The following is an 18,892-nucleotide window of genomic DNA, read 5'->3' on the forward strand; positions in this document are numbered from 1 at the left end:
TAGACAGCAAGTGATCAGTCAGTACTGAAAGATGGGAGCAGTTGTCCATAGCAGTCAACCAGAATGTTTCTTTCATTTTAAAAAGTCCTCTGATGAACAAAAGCTGGAATCTGATTGGTTGTTACAGGCAACTGAATCCCTATACCTTAGCACAAGATTTGTTACAGCACCCCCATTTGCTTGAAGCAGAATAAAAATAAGTGAGATTTTGACAGTTACCAAATTGTCATGGAAAGACAACCAGGTCCGAGCATCTCTATGTGGGGTGTTCCCGGTGTTCAGTGGTTATTACTTATTAAAGTAGTTCAAGGAAAGAAAACTGGTTTTATGGGTGCCCAAGGCTCATTGATGTGCAGGAGGAGCAAAGACTGGCCAACCTGGTCCCATCTTACAGAAGACCTACAGTCAAACAAATTGCTAAAGAATTTAATGATGTGTGTCCTAAAAGTTGTCAAAACACACCATGCATCATAGCTTATGTGTATGTAGCTACAGACAGGTAAAAAGTGCCAAGTTATTCCCTGTTCACCACTGAAGGCATCTACAGTGGTCCCATCAAAACTGGACCATGGAAAAAAGGTGGCCTGGCCTGATGAATCAGTATTTATTTTACATAATGTGGGTGACCAGGGACAGGGGAGTCACTTCTAAAAACAAGATGGCACATGGATAAACTATGGGAAGATGTTAAGCAGGTGGAGGCCATGTGATACTCTGGATAATGTTCTGCTGGGGAAGCTTAGGCTCTGGCATTCTTGTAGATGTTAATTTAACACATACCTAAACATTGCTGCAGGACAAGTCCACCTTTTTATTGCAAGTGTACTCTCTAATGGCAATTGTGTCTTTAAACAGGACAATGTACTTCCAAAAGCAAAACAAAAATTATCAAGAATGGTTTAACACCCCCCCCCCCCCCCACCCCCCCCCCAAAAAAAAAAAGAAAACAGACCATTTTGGCCTTCAGGACAAAGCTTTTTGATTTTAATTTTGCATTTTCATTTTTCCTCCTTGCCTTTCTAAGAGGTATAACTCTTATTTTTACATCCACAGGACCATCAGAGGGCTGTTTTTTTGCACGACCAAATAAAACTTTTGGAGGGTTTTGATTTTACACCATACACTTTACTGTGAAACAAATCTATTCTCTTTATTCTGTGGATCAATAAAATTAAAACGATACCCATGTTTACAGGCTTTTCTATTATTGTACTGCTTTAAAAAAAACTCAAACTTTAACTAAATAAGTATGTTTAAAATTGCGCTATTCTGACCCTTATAACTTTCTTACTTTTTCTGTTTATGGGGCAACATGGAGCTTATTTTGCCCCGTGATCTGCAGTTTTTATTTCTAAGTACCGTATTTTGTGCTTATGTGACTTTGTGATCAATTTTTATTGGATCTGATTTGACCAACAATCTGCAATTTCAGGCTTTTTTTTTTACTTTACATTTACACTGTATGTCATTAACCGTTTATTATTTTGGACATTTACACACAGCGAAAGCAAAAAGGTTTTTTATTTATTTAAATGGGAAAAAGGAGCGATTAAAATTTATGTTGGTGGAGAGGCTTATTCACATTTCATTTTTTTAACCACTGATCAGTACAAGTACAGATCTACTTGTACGGCTCACCTCTGTGGGCAGACTATACAAGAAAATCCTTCACGCGGCATGGGGCAGGTGTGGAGACCCTGGCCGTCATCTTCACTCATTGGACCTACGCCATGTTGCTGCAGGTGGTCTTATGAGTGCGTCTAAGCACTGTGACCGTTTTAGATGCGACCAGTATTGATCACTGCATCTGAAGGGTTAATGGTGAACATCAGCAGGATTGCTGACGTCTGCCATTAGAAGAGAGGTCCTGACTGCTAATAGCAGCCATCTATGAGGATAGGGGATAAGATGTCTGATGACAGGCGATACAGGGGCCGGAGCATCGTGACGGCCACCACGCCCCCTCCCATAGACTTGTATTGAGGGGGCGGAACGTGACATCACAACGAGGCAGAGCCGTGACATCACGATGCCCCCGCCCCTGTATCGCCCATCCTTACACACACAGCGAGTTTGCTCTGTGCAGTGATGACAGCGGGGTGCCGCAGCCGAGATCACAGGGGTTCACAGCGGTGGGACCCCCGTGATCAGACATCTTATCCCCTATACAAAGGATAGGGGATAAGATGTCTAGGGACGGAGTACCCCTTTAAGGTGTGGTGCTGAAACAACAAGTCTGGTCCATGGAGGTCCCACCTTACAACTTACAGGACTCAAAAGGCAGGAGGATTTACAGGACTCAAAAGGTAATATTAGGTAGGAGGATTTAATGTTATGGCTGACCACTTAAGTCCCTGTTGGAAAACAAACAAACAATCTACATTACTTACGAGGAGCTCCTTCTGCCATCTCTATGGCTGTTATTCCTAGGGACCACAAATCACTCTAGAATAAAAAAAAAAAAATAAATAAATAAATAAAAAAGGTTTATGAAGCAGAGAACATCTTGAAAACAATACAGAATTTATGAATGGTTTACAGCTTCTTATATTACAAGACGTTCTATCATCAATATTCTGTTTTCTGGATAGAAGTGATATTTAGAGTAAAAATAATGAACACGCCATGGTGCTGTCAGTCTATATTGATGGAAAACGCTTTCCCAATAGTGATGGGCTGCAGCTTTCAACCCTGATGAACAGTGACAATGAACAAGATGAATTGTTTGTTATTTGCTGCTTCGGCTGTTGCTCCTTTCCTAGTTTTTATTATTTTCCTTTTTCAGTGAAATGAAATGAAGCTTGAAGTGGGACAGCTGTGTAAGACTGCAGCACTTGCAGGGCTTCCCACTAAATCTGGCTAGAAGAAAAGCTTTTACTGAGGAGGGAATATGATCTGCATTAATCTGAACAGCTGATACAGTGCAACACCAAGTCAGAATGAGTTTTGGCAAATTTTCACACCATTAGGCCACTTGCCGGATTTTATATCAACTTTGGGTTTAAAAGCAGCAGTAGACCTGTGGAGTTGAACAGTATGGCAAAACCTTGCAACCACACTATAAACAATACAGAATGTGTAAGGGCAAGCCAGCTTACGAATGGAGTTTACACTGAAGAAGTTGCACACTAGCATGAGTGTTTTGTAATGACACCTTTTATGTTACTATAATTTGTTGGGGGGGGGGGGGGGGGGTTAAAATGAAAAGCGCAATTTTTCAACTTTTTGATGGCTTTCATTTTAAACCATACACTTTACTGTGAAACTTACCTATTCTCTATATTCTGTGGATTAATACAATTAAATGATACCCCTGTTTACAGGCCTTTCTGTTATTGTATATAGGGCTGCATGGAGCTTATTTTTGAACCATGATCTGCAGTTTTTATCTGTAACAATTTTGAGCGCATGTGATTTTATTGATCACTTTTTATTGGATCTGATATGACCAATAATCTGCAATTTCAGGCTTTTAGTTTTTTTTACTATACATTTATACTGTATGGGATCATTAACATTTAATTATTTTGGACATTTACACACAGCGATACCAAAAAAAGGTTTATTGTTTCTTTAAAATGGGAAAAAGTAATTAAAATTTTTATTGGGTGAAGGGCTTATTCACATTTAATTTTTACATTTTTAAACTATAAATAATACAGTAATACAGTATAAGCCAGCTGACAGATGAAGTTAACGCTGAAGAAGTTGCAACACCGCATGAGTGTCACGGTCTTTCCAAACAGTAGATCGGCATGGTGTAGGTAGTCAGCCCCCTGACAAATATATTAATAGTAACACATTAAATTTATTTAACAAAACAAAAAAGGAAAATACTATATCCTGCTGTTAGTGGGTTATCTGGGTATGTAGATTAAACAAAGATTTTGTACATAATTTTTCATAAAAAAGATAAGAAGACAATCAAACTTCACATAAAAAAGGACCATTTGAAGAATTTAAGCCTATAATAGGATTACATTTAACAGCAGCAGAATGTAAGTACTTCTTATCGGGTCAGATAGTGCTTCCCTTGCATGTTCTGTATTACTTGTTCACAGAGTTGCAGAACAGTCATTGTAAAAAGTTCCAAATATATTATATAGAAATATTTACAGTAAAATAGCAGGACTGACCAGAAAAGAGGTAAAAACAAGCGGCAAAAGATACACAGATGGCAATTTTACTTGAGGCTCAAAATTAGCAAAGCTTCTCTGATAGACTGCATCATTTTCTTTGGAATTGGGACTGAATAAAAGAGGATTTGCTGTAGCTTCAGTTTGCCTGGGGTGTCTAGAAATCTGACTCATTTCTCCAAAAAAATATGGTACACAGAGGAGTGTACACAAGCAGAATATTATTATGGCTGAAGTTGACAACTTTATAATAGCCTTAATTCATTATAGAAGCTGAGGACTTTGTTTTTCGTTGACAGGTACCAAGTATTAAGCAATGTTTATGCCTACAGAAAACCCCACAGGAGGTGTAACTAGCAGCAGTAATATTTTTGCCTTACGTACCTTAAAGTCATATGTTGCATCAGGGTTTTCATCGCAGGCAATGACTTCAGGAGCCATCCAATATGGAGTACCAATGAAAGTGTTTCTTCTTCCTACTGTCCTGTCTAACTGTGCGCTCACACCAAAATCCACTATGGCCAAATATAACAAAAATAAGTTAATCAATGCTGCATATCTAAAAATGACAAATGATGAACTGTTTATGCAAAGTGCAATACAGCATTAAAGGGATTATCTAGAAATAGAAAAAACTGAGCTAATTTCTTTCAAAATCCATTACCAGCCATCTTCAGGTTGGGTGTGGTTCTGCAGCTCAGTTCCATAGAAGTGAATAGAGCCAAGTTGTAAAACCACACCCAACCTGGAGGCCGACATGGAGCTGTTTTTGAAAGAAATTAGCAGTGTTTTTTCTATTCCTGGATGACCCCTTTAAAGGGGTACTCCGAGGAACTAAACCCATAGCTCATCCTTTCCCTCTCACCAAACTATTAAATTGTCTAAATATCACTCATTAGCTATATAGAGCAGTTTTCACTCACATGCAGGTAGTAAGAAAAATAGGTCATCCAGCCATACACTGTGTCTCTGTCCAAGTCTCTCTCTCTCTCTCTGAAAACAGCCCCCAGCCTCCTGAAAGACACAGACCATGTGGTTTCTGCCCTGCACCAATGAGTCATGATGCTACCTTTAGTGCTGGGAGGTGTGTGTAGTCTTAGACAATCACACAGGAGGGTAGGAGTTGCTTTCAGAGAGGGAGCTATGGGAAGCTGGACAACAGAGAGAGAAGAGCTGCACTGGCTGCCAGGAAATGTAGTATTCAAGCTGAAGAGGAAGGATTAAAAAAATATCAAGCAGCCAGAGAAGACAACAGGGGCCACAGGAGCCATGCATACCAGGCAGGATCATTTACAGAGAACATATCCAATTAGGGTGGTAGCTTTGGAGCTTTCTTTTTATATATGTACTTCTCTGGAGCACCCCTTTAATTTCTTAAATAAAGTTGTGCACATTCATTTGGCACACCTCAAATTTGTTAATTTCAGTAAAATGTGTGAGATAAGTTTCAAATGAACCTCTCAAAATGGCATATGCTACTACTTGCCCTATACAACAACCTTGTTACTCATGTTTTATATTGTACCACTGCTGCTGGAAAGCCTACCCTGCACAGGATAAATATAAAAAACTTGAAACCCATGAAACCTCATTAACTTTTTAGGGCAATCGGGGTCCTTCTTATAAGGCCTAAATTTATTCAGATAGAATTGAACCTTACAACCAATTCTAAAGAATTAAATCCTAAAAAAAAATTTTTTAGGAAATTGCCTCATCTTAAAATCCTCAGCTTTTAAGAAATGAATGTCTGATTCCAATTTCGGATAATCTACTAAACTAGCACCCAGTTGTTGTTGCAAGTGTTTATAGGACATGCATAATCACCTTCAGTGGGAAACAACTACATTCATTAATCAGAAAGTCTTCCGAATTTTAATCAGTAACAACATTTCTAGTGTATATAAAAAATAAATATATATTTATATATATATATATATATATATATATATATATATATATATATATATATATACGTATATAGTGAGCGAGATACATACACACTTTACACCCTCAACTAACCTGCTCACTCTAGGTGATCCTGCAATTACATCACATTCATAGTTCACTTGAACCAATCAATTGCCTCTGCAATCTTTTGCTGCCTACAGTGGAGGAAAAAAAATATTCGATGCCCTGGTGATTTTGTATGTTTGCCCACTGACAAAGAAAGGATCAATCTATAATTTTAATGGTAGGTTCATTTGAACAGAGAAAGAAAGAAAAAAAAAAATCCTGAAAAATGCATTTCAATTAAGTTATGAATTGTAAACCCAAAAGAAAAGACAGATCAGGCACAGTCCTATATGACTCTGAATGAAAGCTCCTGATACAACATGATTTGGTAGGGCAGGTATGCCGTCTCCTATGGGTGGTGCTCTGACGCCAATGGCACAGGTAAAAAGTAACGGTCACAGGAAGTAGTAGTAATAGTGGAGCAACTCACCCGGTGTACTGGAGGTGATTCAACCGAGGAACATCGCAGTCAAGCGAGGAAGCAGCGGGATGCTGAAGATGTTACGGGGGGAAGTCAGACATCGGGCCACAGCCGTATCGCACCGTTTGGTGCTTCGTCAGGCCCCAGCGACGTCATCATGTTCCCTCCGGTGGTTTTTATCTGCTTTGTCATGTGATTACAGGCGAGTAGGTGTGGTTCACCATTAACTCTTTTTGCGCTCAAAAGAAACAAAAGAAAAGCAGTAAATTAAAAACTGTGAGAAGAAAACATAATCCTGCATGTGAACAGGTACTAAGAAATTTAAGGACTAGGACCACAGGGTCTAAACGATAAAAATGAGTTGGGTGCTCTAATTTGATATTTAAATATCTCTTAGTACCTGTTCACATGCAGGATTATGTTTTCTCCTCACAGTTTTTAATTCACTGCTTTTCTTTTGTTTCTTTTGAGCGCACAAAGAGTTAATGGTGAACCACACCTACTCACCTGTAATCACATGACACAGCAGATAAAAACCACCGGAGGGAACATGATGACGTTGCTGGGGCCTGACGAAGCACCAAACGGTGCGATACGGCTGTGGCCCGACGTCTGACTTCCCCCCCGTAACATCTTCAGCATCCCGCTACTTCCTCGCTTGACCGCGATATTCCTCGGTTGAATCACCTCCAGCACACCGGGTGAGTTGCTCCGCTATTACAACTTCTTCCTGTGACCATTAAGTTATGAATTGATTTGCATTTTACTCCGTGAAATAAGTTTTTGATCTTCTATCAATCAGCAAGATTTTTGGCTTCCAGGTATCTTCTATACAGGTAACAAGGTAAGATTAGGAGTTGAGCAAAGGTACAGTGATTCGACTCTCCTAGGACTGCATCCACCTTTTCCAGCCCACCGGAGCACGTGAAAGCTGAACTATTTTATGTAGGCTAAAGTCAGCAAACGCCGAGCCGTGAGGTTCGTGACAAATCGAATCACTGTAACTTCGCTCATTTCTAATTAGGAGCACTATCCTAAAAAGGGAGTGCTCCTAATCTAAGTTTATTGTGTGTATAAAAGACACCTGGCCACAGAAGGAATCAATCAGAGTCTAAACTCTCCACCATGGCCAAGACCTAAGTTCTGCCCAAGGATGTCAGGGACAGGATTGTAAACCTACACAAGGCTGGAATGGGATGCAGTTGGTGTGATTATTTCCAAACTGAAGAAACACAAAATAAAAGTTAATCTACCTTGGTCGGGGGCTCCATGTGGAGTTTTAATGATCATGAGATTGGTGAGTAATCAGCCCAGAAATACACAGTAGGCTCTTGCCAATGATCTCAAGGCAGCTAGAACCATAGTCAACAAGAAAAAAAATGGTGACACAATAGGACATGAAGAACTGAAATTCAGCAGCGCCTGCAAGGTCCCCTTGATCAAGAAAACACATGCATAGGCCCGTCTGAAATTTGCCAAAGAACTTCTGAAGGATTGAGAGGAGAGGTCCTTTGGCAAACTTCAAGGGGCCATCCTTGGAAAGCTTATTGGTCTTGGCCATGGTGAAGAGTTTTGAATCTGATTGAGTAAAATGCAAATCAATTCATACATTATTTGAAATGCCTTTTTATGGATATTTTTTTTTTAAATGGTCTTTCACTGTTCAAATAAACATACTATTAAAAGCATAGACATTTTCTTGTCAGGGGCCAAAAGTACAAAATCAGCAGGGGATCAGATAACTTTTTCTTTCTCTGTGTAATTCATGAGATCACTGAGGACAGTGACTGGCTGCAGTACCGCTTGAGCAATGTACATTAGGTCAATGCACACTTCCTGCAGGGGATGACAGAACAGAAGAGTAATTAAGGGCGACTACAGTTATTTTTATTTTTTCTGACTCTAGTTGTAACCTGTGGTAAGTTTGCCTAAAACTATTGGAATATTTTAAAAAGGTAAGGCATAGATACTGGGCAAGAATGGCAGATGGCATATAGTACAGAAAGATGACAACTCACATTCTTAAAAGTTTCCTAATCTGGATCTTACTGTGGCTCCTGGAAAAACCCATTTAACTTTTTACCACTATAAAAATTATATTATAAATAATAGGCTACTCCCCTGCCCTGAACCCTCATCTCTGCCATTCTGATGTCAGTCAATCCCAGCAACTCATCACTTCCTGTCTCCCCCTCGACATAAGGGACTGGCCATTCATCCCATTACTGGCTAAGACTGGTACTATCCCCTGCCTTCGTATCCTGTTTGTATATATAACCTTTTGCAGCACAGGACAAATCACCTTACAGAATCAGCCACCCACAGTGACCGTTTTAGTTGGAAAAGCCAGACACACAGTATGCAAAACAGCAGGATTGATATCTACCAAAAGGTTGAGATCCTGAACCACGGATGATCCATCTGCTGGAATTAATCTAGCATTTCACACATAGATTATGCTATAACTAGATATAGTCAGAATCAGTGGGTTCTAGGCTTTTATGGTTTAGATGGTGGTAGGAGGAGACATCAAGCTGTTGCACTGAAATTGTCCAAAATTTGTCAAGTGTGGTCTCTAATGGACTGCCCAAGAAATATGAGGAACAGAGTGAAATAATTGTGCCATGCGCAGCAGGCATGCTGTTGCACATTTTGTGTTGAACAGTTCACAGCTGAAGGTCTGATTTAGCTTTTCCCTTTCTATTTTAAAAGGTTATGATGTACTTACATCTATATCTTTTTTTTGTGAACCAGCACTGTAATTTTATTTAACTCAGATTACATTTTCAATACATTATGTCTCTTAGTTCTAAGTTCTTTCTTTAAAGAGTAGCTCCCACCATCCTATTTTTTTTTCTGTCCCTGCCTATTGCCAATCTATCCCTAACCCCCTCCCTGCTTTTAATTTTTCTTTTTACTATATTAAAAATAACTTTTTGTCTGCCTGGTAGTGTGCTCACTACCAGGCAGACTTCCCCAGCAGGCACCACGTCACTGATGTCTGCTGGGGACAACACTTCCGCCCTTAGTTTATCTACACAGGGTGCCTCCAGCTGTTTCACCACTACAACTCCCAGCTTGCCCTGACATCTATAGGCTGTCAGGGCATGCTGGGAGTTGTAGTGAAACAGCTGGAGGCACCCTGTGTAGATAAACTATAAGTTAGCGCCATGCGGCGCTACGGCACTAGCCCGTTCCCTCCGTCAAAGCCCCCCCATACCCCTTTCCCTCCATCACAACAGCCCCCCCCCCCCCACCCGCATACCCCGTTCCCTCCATCACAAACCCCCCGCCCGCATACCCCGTTCCCTCTTACTTACAGATACTGCAGAGTCCGGCAGCGGGCGTGCAGGGACAGCGGCGGCGACATGTGCGGGAGGAGTGGCCGGTGAGCCAATGCGCTCGCTCCCACCTGTCTGATTGACAGGCAGGGAGCGAGAGCAGCCTAAATGAAAAAGGACTGATTGCCATGCCAAAATCAGTCCTTTTTCAGGCATGACATCACGCCAGGCTGCAGCCGGCCACAAGGAGGGAGACCCCTAGTGGCCGGTTTTCAAATGTAAATTACACCATGTTAATAAAAAAAAAAAATAATTATGAAACTATATTAGAGATATGTTGTAGTTCATATGTACTACAACATATAAAAAAAAAAAAAGTTGGTGACAGTGCCCATTTAATATGAACTTAACCCAAGGACAATTTTTTAGTCCATGTTACTCAAGTTAATTCTAGAGATATCTACGGTGGAAATACTGCAATTTCATTTTTTTGGGTTTTTTTTTTTTGGGGGGGGGGGAATCCAAGATGCTCTTATAGAATGCTTGCAAAACATAAATTTATGCCAACAAAACCTACATTCATACTAATGTTTGGGGGGTGATCAGTAGGATTTGCACGTGATCACTTGGTATTCTGCAGTAGAAAGTGACTGATGCAGCAGTACTCCGGGTGTTATTTATTGTACCTCCATACTCCTGTACTAGTCTGGCCGATAGCAATGCCTGTGATAGTTGGTCACCACTCCAGTCACTAAGTGGGCAATTCCTTGTGATGAGAAGTTATCAAACAAAGGGGAGTTGTGGGACAAAGCAACGTGGAAACAGCAGCGGCAGGAGATCGCATCAGGAGAGAAAATTTTATTTTATTAATTTTTTTTTTTTTTTACTTTTTTAGTGTAGCTTGGTCACTATTTAAATAATAAAAAAAAAAAAAGCTGGACCTACACTTCTGAGGCATTTATGAAATATATACTGAGAATTTTCTATTTGGAAAAGCATAGCATAGTTAGATCAGCCTCGTCTAACGCACACAGAATCTTTTTTCCTGTGCGCAGCCTGGTAGTTTGATTCAAGATTACACAATTCGGTTTATTAGACTCATGTAACAAGTGATTGTGAATGGCACAGTGATACGATCAGCAAGGGCTTTATCCTGCAGTAAACAGTGTTATTTCATTTACATTGCATTTATGTGACAAGAGTAAAAATACAGTTCAGCAGGAAACATGTTTTTCAGTGCTCATTGGAATTCACATCTTCTCTTACCTAGTTTTACTTCAGCATTTTCTGTCAGCAAGACATTTTGCCCCTTAATATCTCGATGAATCACCTTGTGCTGGTGCAGATGACTCAGACCCTGGAGAGATTGATGAGGAAAAGTAGACTGTAATTTGTATCTCAAGGTAAAAGAATGAATTAACACAGCAATGCCTATCTGTCACCCGAAGAAGGGTATGCAGGACTCCAAGCGCGCTTTTAATCGAGCATTTGTGGCTACTTAAGAGTGGTTTTTAGCATACTGTGCATGCTGATCTGCAGTTTATTCTAAGACAAACACTGCATAAGTAAAATAACCAGAATATTTCTAGACAAACACCAGAGAGATAATTAAGATCTAAGGTATCAGATATGCCTTCTGCAAAATAAGAGAAGACATTTAAAGTGATATTCCCAGTAACTATGGTCTTACTGCTGGGATATGTCCTAATCTGATTAGTAGGATCCAACCTTCGGGACCTTTTGTATGCAAGTATAAACCTGTATTCTATGGTTTGAAACATATTTGATTTATCACTCTGGCATATGTAAACTTTCATCAAACTTAAGTATAATTTCTACTAATCTGTTTGAATGGATATGGATAAAAAAACAAAACATGTTTTATAGCAAGAGGATGAGTGCTGCATAACCTATTTTACTGTGGCCAACCTCTATGACCCTATCTACAGAGAATAAGAATCCCAGAGGTTGGAACCCCACAAACTATTATGTCATTCCAGACGTCCCACCGTATGTCATTCCAGACACCCCACCAATAATAGGCATGGGCACTCAGCCTGCCCTCCCTGACCATGCATTCACCCCCTGAGTCTACTGTGCTGAGTCTCTTCATCTCATCACAGGAGGCTGTTCTGTAAGCCCCTCCTCTCTGTTTTTAGGAGGAGTCTGATGAGCTACCCCAGACACCAGAGCCCCTAAACAGGGGTCAGAAGCAAAGGGACGGCTGTGTGGATGGCTGTTCACCTTGTAGGGGTAGCCGCAATTCTTGGGGGGGAGAAACTGCTGGATAGGTGCTTTAACTCTTCCCAAGAATAAAGAATGTCCAATGCTGTAGATACCTTTACAAGGCCCTCAGGCACTAGCTTATTGGAAGTTACAAAACCCAAAAAAAAAAAAAGGCAATATGGCAATAGGATTATGTTGTGGAGGGACCCCTAGTTTTTTTTTTTGTTTTTTTTTAATAAGCCATGATTTGTATAAAAGGGAGATTTTTTTAATGAAGTATATTAGAAAGGTTGATGTTTTGCCAAGATGTACAACATTTTAAATTCCGACAGTGCCCATTTAAAGCGTACTTTTTGGGTGAAAAAATGTTGTCCCTGCAGATATTGACTGTGTCTCTGTGAGGAGACAAAATACAGGAAGTGTGGGTGGACAAGCAGGGTGTGTCACATAGCCTCACTGCACAGAGCCCCGCTTGTCCACCTACACTTCCTGTATTTGGTCTCCTCACAGAGACATACAGGCAATAGCTGAAGGGACAAACCTATACACATTTTTTAACCAATGTATTTTAAAAATAGTCATATAATGGTCTACATTATACAAAAGGTTTTTGCTAATGATACTTTATTTTTATAAAAGGTGCCAGCAAGTTAAACAGATGTGTAAATGTTCTTCTATTTAAAAATCTTAATCTTTCCAGTACTTATCAGCTGCTGTATGGTCCATAGGAAGTTCTTTTCTTTTTTTTTTTTTTTTGCCTGACCACAGTGCTCTCAGCTGAGCACTCTGGACAGACAGAAAATAAATTCGACATGAACTTCCTGTGGAGCATGCAGCAGCACATAAGTACTGGAAGGATTAAGATTTTTTTTACATTGAAGTAATTTACAAATCTGTTTTAACTTTTTGACACTAGTTGATTAAAAAAAAAAAAAAAAATCCACCGGAGTACCCCTTTAAGGGTTGACCAAAATAAAATGAAAGACTCAGCTCCAATAAATAAAAATTACATTTTTTATTGTTTTCTCATTAAAAATCCATAACCACAAATAGAGCCCATTCGTTTTGGGCCTATAGTCCTTAGTCATGGCTGTGATACAATACTAGCATAAATATATTGTAAATGGAAAGTGCATTTATAAAATCTTCAGCCTTTACAGGCAGATACAATGAATTCTAATATGTTTCACCATATGGCCAATATTCTAACGGAGAAGCATAACCTGCTTACACAGAGGAAGCCATCCTCCCAAGTATGCTCAAGGAAGATGCTGACAAAGTTTAAGGGGGTTGTCTGGCATTGATAACCATTGCCCAAATACTCTGTAAGAGAAACATTAAATAATAGAGGTAGGTCCCTCAGGAGTTTCATCTATCATCCAGTATAGACAGTGCCTATAAAGAATGTATCTCTCACTTTTATTTCATCTACGGCCTAGTATGTTCACCTATTAAAGTAAAGTACTTTTTAGTTACAGAATGCCCATGAGAGTCAAATGTGGCCATTTCTAATATTCTACTTATGAAGATAATGGCCCTGATTTACTAAGAGTGTTGGGTTTTTACTGGTGTGAAATGTTGTTTCCAACTTGCAGGATTCCACTCTATGTACTATGAGAAGTCTCTGATTTACAAGTCGGGAAAGTTTTCTGACCAGCTTTTCTTGGTGAAAATTTCCAGCCATTTATTCACAGGATTTTATGTGAATTCAATAGTAAATAAATTAGGTTGTGAAACCACTCCCCTTTTCCAACCACCCACACCCCTTTTTGTAGGCTAATTATGGTGCAATGTGCCAAAAAATCTAGGGCAGGCACAATTTGTGGCACACAACCGGAGAAGAGCAGTAGAGATTACAAAGGTAATTTAGGGCTAATGTTTCCTCAAGGTCAAAACCTAAGGCCCATTCATAAACAATCATAGCTCCTGATGACAGGCCTGGACCCTAAAAAGATACTGACACCATCCATCCATATATATATATAAAAAAAAAAAAACTCACATCCTTACTGATGCATCCAACTCATTACGGCAATAATTCGACACACAGGGGTCTTGGCCATGCTTGACAAAGATCCACGTGTGAGTCTAAATGTTGCTGCTATGGGTAGGAAGCATCAATTGTAACCCATCATTTGTTGTATATATCATATCCAGTACACCATGCTGACTTTAATATGCATGGTACACAAACAACACCTAACTATATCACATGTAACATAGTAACATAGTTCATAAGGTCGAAAAAAGACCAGAGTCTAAGTTCAACCTATATCCCTAGCGAGTCCCTACTGAGTTGATATAGATCTAGAACCCATAACCTGTAATGTTATTATTCTCCAAAGATGCATCCAGACCCCTTTCAAATTCTTTTACAGAGTTCACCATGACCACCTCCTCTGGCAGAGAATTTCCCAGTCTCACTGCTCTTACAGTAAAGAACCCCCATCTGTGCTGGTGTAGAAACCTTCTTTCCTCTAGATGTAGAGGATGCCTCTGTGTTATAGATACAGTCCTGGGTATAAATAGATCATGGGAGAGATCTCTGTACTGCCCCCTCATATTATATATATAAATAACCCTAATTCTGATAATCTTTCTGAGTACTGTAGTCCTCCCATTCCCCATATTTCCCTGGTTGCCCGTCTTTGAACCCTCTCCAGCTCCACTATATCTTTCTTGTACACTGGTGTCCAGTACAGTACACAGTATTCTATGTGTGGTCTGACTAGTGATTTGTACGTATGAATAGCCATAATGAATTGGCAGTATTCATGCACTATGTGCAGGCACATGGAGAAAATATTTCAGGCATATGAATGCAAGCTACTAACGAGGGGGAGGAAACCATGTGGAGAATATGCTAACAAATCGGGATGCATATTGAATCTGCATGCTCCACACTATGGTCTGTGTCTAAACAGAAGACATGATCTCATACTGCATTCATTAAAACAAAAGTGGGATCTAAAATAATGTAATCGCTTCCTAGAGCTCCTACTTGGTTGCTACTCATCTATTTATGCAGTTATTTTTGATTGAGATGTGAATTTAGTACATGCCAGCCATTCAGATGTAGTATATGGAAAGGCCAGGTTTACCAGAGCAAGAGGTGGTGGGTGATATTTTAGCCCCACCAGGACCAAGGGTGTACAGGTACGCCCTCACGTCCTTGTGACCTAAGGACAAAGGGTGCACCACGTCACCATCCCAGCAAACGCTGTTATTGCTCGGATGGAACAAGGTGGGCAAGCCAGCAGAGCAGAGAAAGGGGAGGGGTTAATGTCCACCTTTCTCTGCTCTGCTCGCTTGCCCACCTCAGCCGGCTAGCAGAGCAGAGAAAGTGTGCCAGAGCCTTCTGTGCCCCCTCAGGGCACTGGTAAGTGGCCTCCTGCCACAGTCTATAGAGCAGGGACAGCAGAGTTAAGGGGACAGGTAGGTAATAAAAAACACAAAAGATTAAAAAAATCTTTTGCCCCTTATTTTATAACTATAACCGTGTATATGATTTCTAATCACACACAGTTATTACAGTTTGCACCAAGCACACACATACATGGGCAAGGTACAAAAAAGTTGCAGTCTACATGGTACAGGTTGCCATGTACAACTCTTTTATACTGTCCCAGTACGTTGGCAACACAGGGACATACATTCAATTCCAGGAGGAATTCCTAAAGGTCCTGATCTTTGGCGACCAGGAAAGAGCAGGCCGGACTTCCCAAGGAACTGGAAATATGCAGAATGTGTTGCAAGAGGGGGAGACGGAAGGACACCACCACTCAATGCGACACTTGCCCCGATCATCTGGGCCTCTTCAGGGAGTATCAGACTTCCATGGAACACTACGTTTTCCCTTTTCATTTTAATTTCCCATAATTCGACCCCAATGTACCAAGTCCAGGTACATTCGAAATAAACCACTAAATTGCCCCAAAAAAAACTTTCAGAAAAATAAATAAATAAAATAAAAACCTGATAAGACCTCTGGGGGTATGTTTTCCAAAAATGGGGTCACTAGTATTGGGTCTTTTTTATGTTGCCTCAAATGCGCAGCGCTCTCTCCACCTGAGTGGTGTGCGCATTTGATGCAACAGGTTAGGGACAGCCACACATCACATTCCCAGAATGATGATTCAGAAGATAGGGTTTGGGGCAGGCATATTTTTTACTTTTGGCTATTTACTTTTGGCATATCAGTAGTAATCTCCCCCCCCCCCCCCCCCCCCCATGGTACACTTCATCCATTCCTGGAAAATAAATTTAGGGAACACCTGTGCGTTCAAAATGTCGACTTTAGCCCTATACCCATTTCTCAAGGAGGGTACTTTCTGTAATTGTGTAACATGTGGGTGTTTCTTTTTGTTATTTTCCGCTGAATATATGTAACAGTCAGCTACTAATATGCCATAGCCCTCAAATGCAAACATAGCTCTATGACTCTTGAGCCCTGTAGTGCGCCCGCACAGCATGTTACATCCACATATGGGGTATTTCCATACTCAGAAGCAATGGGGTTACAAAATTTGGCATTTTCTCCTCTTATCCCTTGTGCAAATGAAAAATTTGGAGTAAGGGTGGGTTCACACTACGTTTGTAGTGTACGGTTGCTGGATTCAGCCCAAACCCCATTCATTTCAATGAGCCGACCGGAGTCAAACGCTGACTCCGGTTGTCTCATTTTTCCCTGTATACGGTTTTCTGACCGGACCAAAAACCGTGGTATACCATGGTTTAAGGTCCGGTCAGAAAACCGTATACGGGGCAAAAATGAGACAACCGGAGTCAGGGTTTGACTCCGGTCGGCTCATTGAAATGAATGGGGTTCGGGCTGGATCCGGCTGTTATACGGGAGCGGCCGGTTTTTGCCCCTCCCAACCAGCAACAGTACACTACAAACGTAGTGTGAACCCACCCTAACACCGACATTTTTGTGGAAAAAAAAATATTTTGTTATTTTATGGACCAATGTTCCAAACACCTGTGAGATATAAATACTAACTGTACCCCTTATTACGTTCCTTGAGGAGTGTAGTTTCCAAAATTATGGCACTTGAGGGGGTCCCACTGTTCTGGCTCCATGGTAGCTCTGTAAACGCTCAAGGCCGCCGACACAGATTTCAGCTAAATTCTCTCTCCAAAAGTCGAATGGCGCTCCTGCTCTTCCGAGACCTGGTGTGCACCCGCAGAGCAGTTTACATCCAAATATGAGGTACGTCCTTACTCCAAAAATGTATTTACAAATTTTGGGGGCATTTTCTCCCATTGCCACTTGTGAAAATGAAAAATTTGGGGTAACCCCAGCATTTAAGTGAAAAAAAAAAAAAAAAATTTTTCCTTTTCACATCCCACTTTAATGAACATTTATCAAACACCTGTGGGGTGTTAAGGCTCACTGTACCCCATGTTACGTTCCTTGATGGGTGTAGTTTCCAAAATAGTATGCAATGTGTGGGGTTTTCCGCTGTTCTGGCACCATAGGGGCTTCCTAAATGCAACATGCCCCCCAAAAACCATTTCAGCTAAATTTGCTTTTCAAAAACAAAATTTTTGACTCCTTCTCCTCTGAGCATTGCAGTGCGACAGTAGAGCATTTGATGTCTACACATGGGGTATTTCCATAAAAATTTTAGGAGGTATTTTCTCCTATTACCCCTTGCAAACATTTAAAATTTTGGGTAAAACCAGCATTTTTGTGAACATTTTTTTTTTTTATTTACACATCTGAATTTAACGAAAAGTCGTCAAACACCTGTGGGGTCTTAAGGCTCACTGTACCCCTTTTACGCTCCTTGAGGGGTGTAGTTTCCAAAATAGTATGCCATGTGTTTTTTTTTTTTTTGCTGTTCTGGCACCAAAGGGGATTCCTAAAATCCACATGCCCCCCAAAAACCATTTCAGCAAAATTTACTCTTCAAAATCCCATTGTTGCTCCTTTACTTCTGAGCCTTCTAGTGCACACGCAGAGCACTTGACATCCACATATGAGGTATTTCCTTACAAGAGAGAAACTGGGTTACAAATTTTGGGGTTATTTCTCTCCTTTTACCCCTTGTAAAAATTCTAAAGCTGGGTCTACAAGAACATGCAAGTGTAAAAACTGAAGATTTAGCATTTTCTCCTTCACTTTGCTGCTATTCCTGTAAAACACCTAAAGGGTTAACACACTTTCTGAATGTCATTTTAAATACTTTGAGGGGTAAAGTTTTTATAATTTGGTCAATTATGGGATATTTCTAATATGAAGGCCCCTCAAATCCACTTCAAAACTGAACTGGTCCCTGAAAAATTCTGGTTTTGAAAATTTTGTGAAAAATTTGCTGCTGAACTTTGAAGCCCTCTAATGTATTCCAAAAGTAAAAACATGTCAACTTTGTGATGCATAAAGTAGACATATTGGGGGACATTTACTAATCTAGTCTATTCTGGGTATGCTTATAGACCAGCGTATGTGGTAGTCTCCTGTCTATTGTGCTCCTAATTTATCAAAGGTCTCACAGCCCTTGATAAATTCTGTGCTCAGACTTCAGGGTCTACAGCTTAAACTGCATTTAGACCTGCTCCAACATGGTCTGACATTTCAGCGTATTTTGGGCAGATGCGACTTGTCGCACAAAAGTCGCACTTGATAAATTCAGCACCAATGCATTTTCCAATGCATTTCTGTCTAAAATAGACTTGCATGCATCATGTTCTAAAAATCCTCTACAGCAAAAGTCGCAGAAAAGTCGCACAGGAAAAACCAGTCTAAATCCTTTAATAAATCTCCCCCACTGTGTTTGTGAATCAATATATAAATTTGGGATGTCCATTTT

General features: G+C 40.3%; 1 protein-coding gene across 15 annotated transcripts in view; it reads right to left on the bottom strand.

The window, feature by feature from the left end:
* TNIK (TRAF2 and NCK interacting kinase) overlaps positions 1 to 18,892 on the bottom strand; it is a 350,539-nt gene that overhangs the window by 155,906 nt on the left and 175,741 nt on the right. For all 15 annotated transcript variants that reach the window (XM_056565180.1, XM_056565178.1, XM_056565177.1 and 12 more), the window contains exons 6-8: positions 11,118 to 11,208; positions 4,521 to 4,651; positions 2,391 to 2,445 (exon numbers count right to left, since the gene is read on the bottom strand). In XM_056565180.1, the coding sequence (XP_056421155.1) occupies positions 2,391 to 2,445; positions 4,521 to 4,651; positions 11,118 to 11,208 (277 nt within the window). The remainder of the gene's footprint in view (positions 1 to 2,390; positions 2,446 to 4,520; positions 4,652 to 11,117; positions 11,209 to 18,892) is intronic.

This window comes from Hyla sarda, chromosome 3, assembly GCF_029499605.1.
Source record: "Hyla sarda isolate aHylSar1 chromosome 3, aHylSar1.hap1, whole genome shotgun sequence".
NCBI classification, from domain to species: Eukaryota; Metazoa; Chordata; class Amphibia; order Anura; family Hylidae; genus Hyla; species Hyla sarda.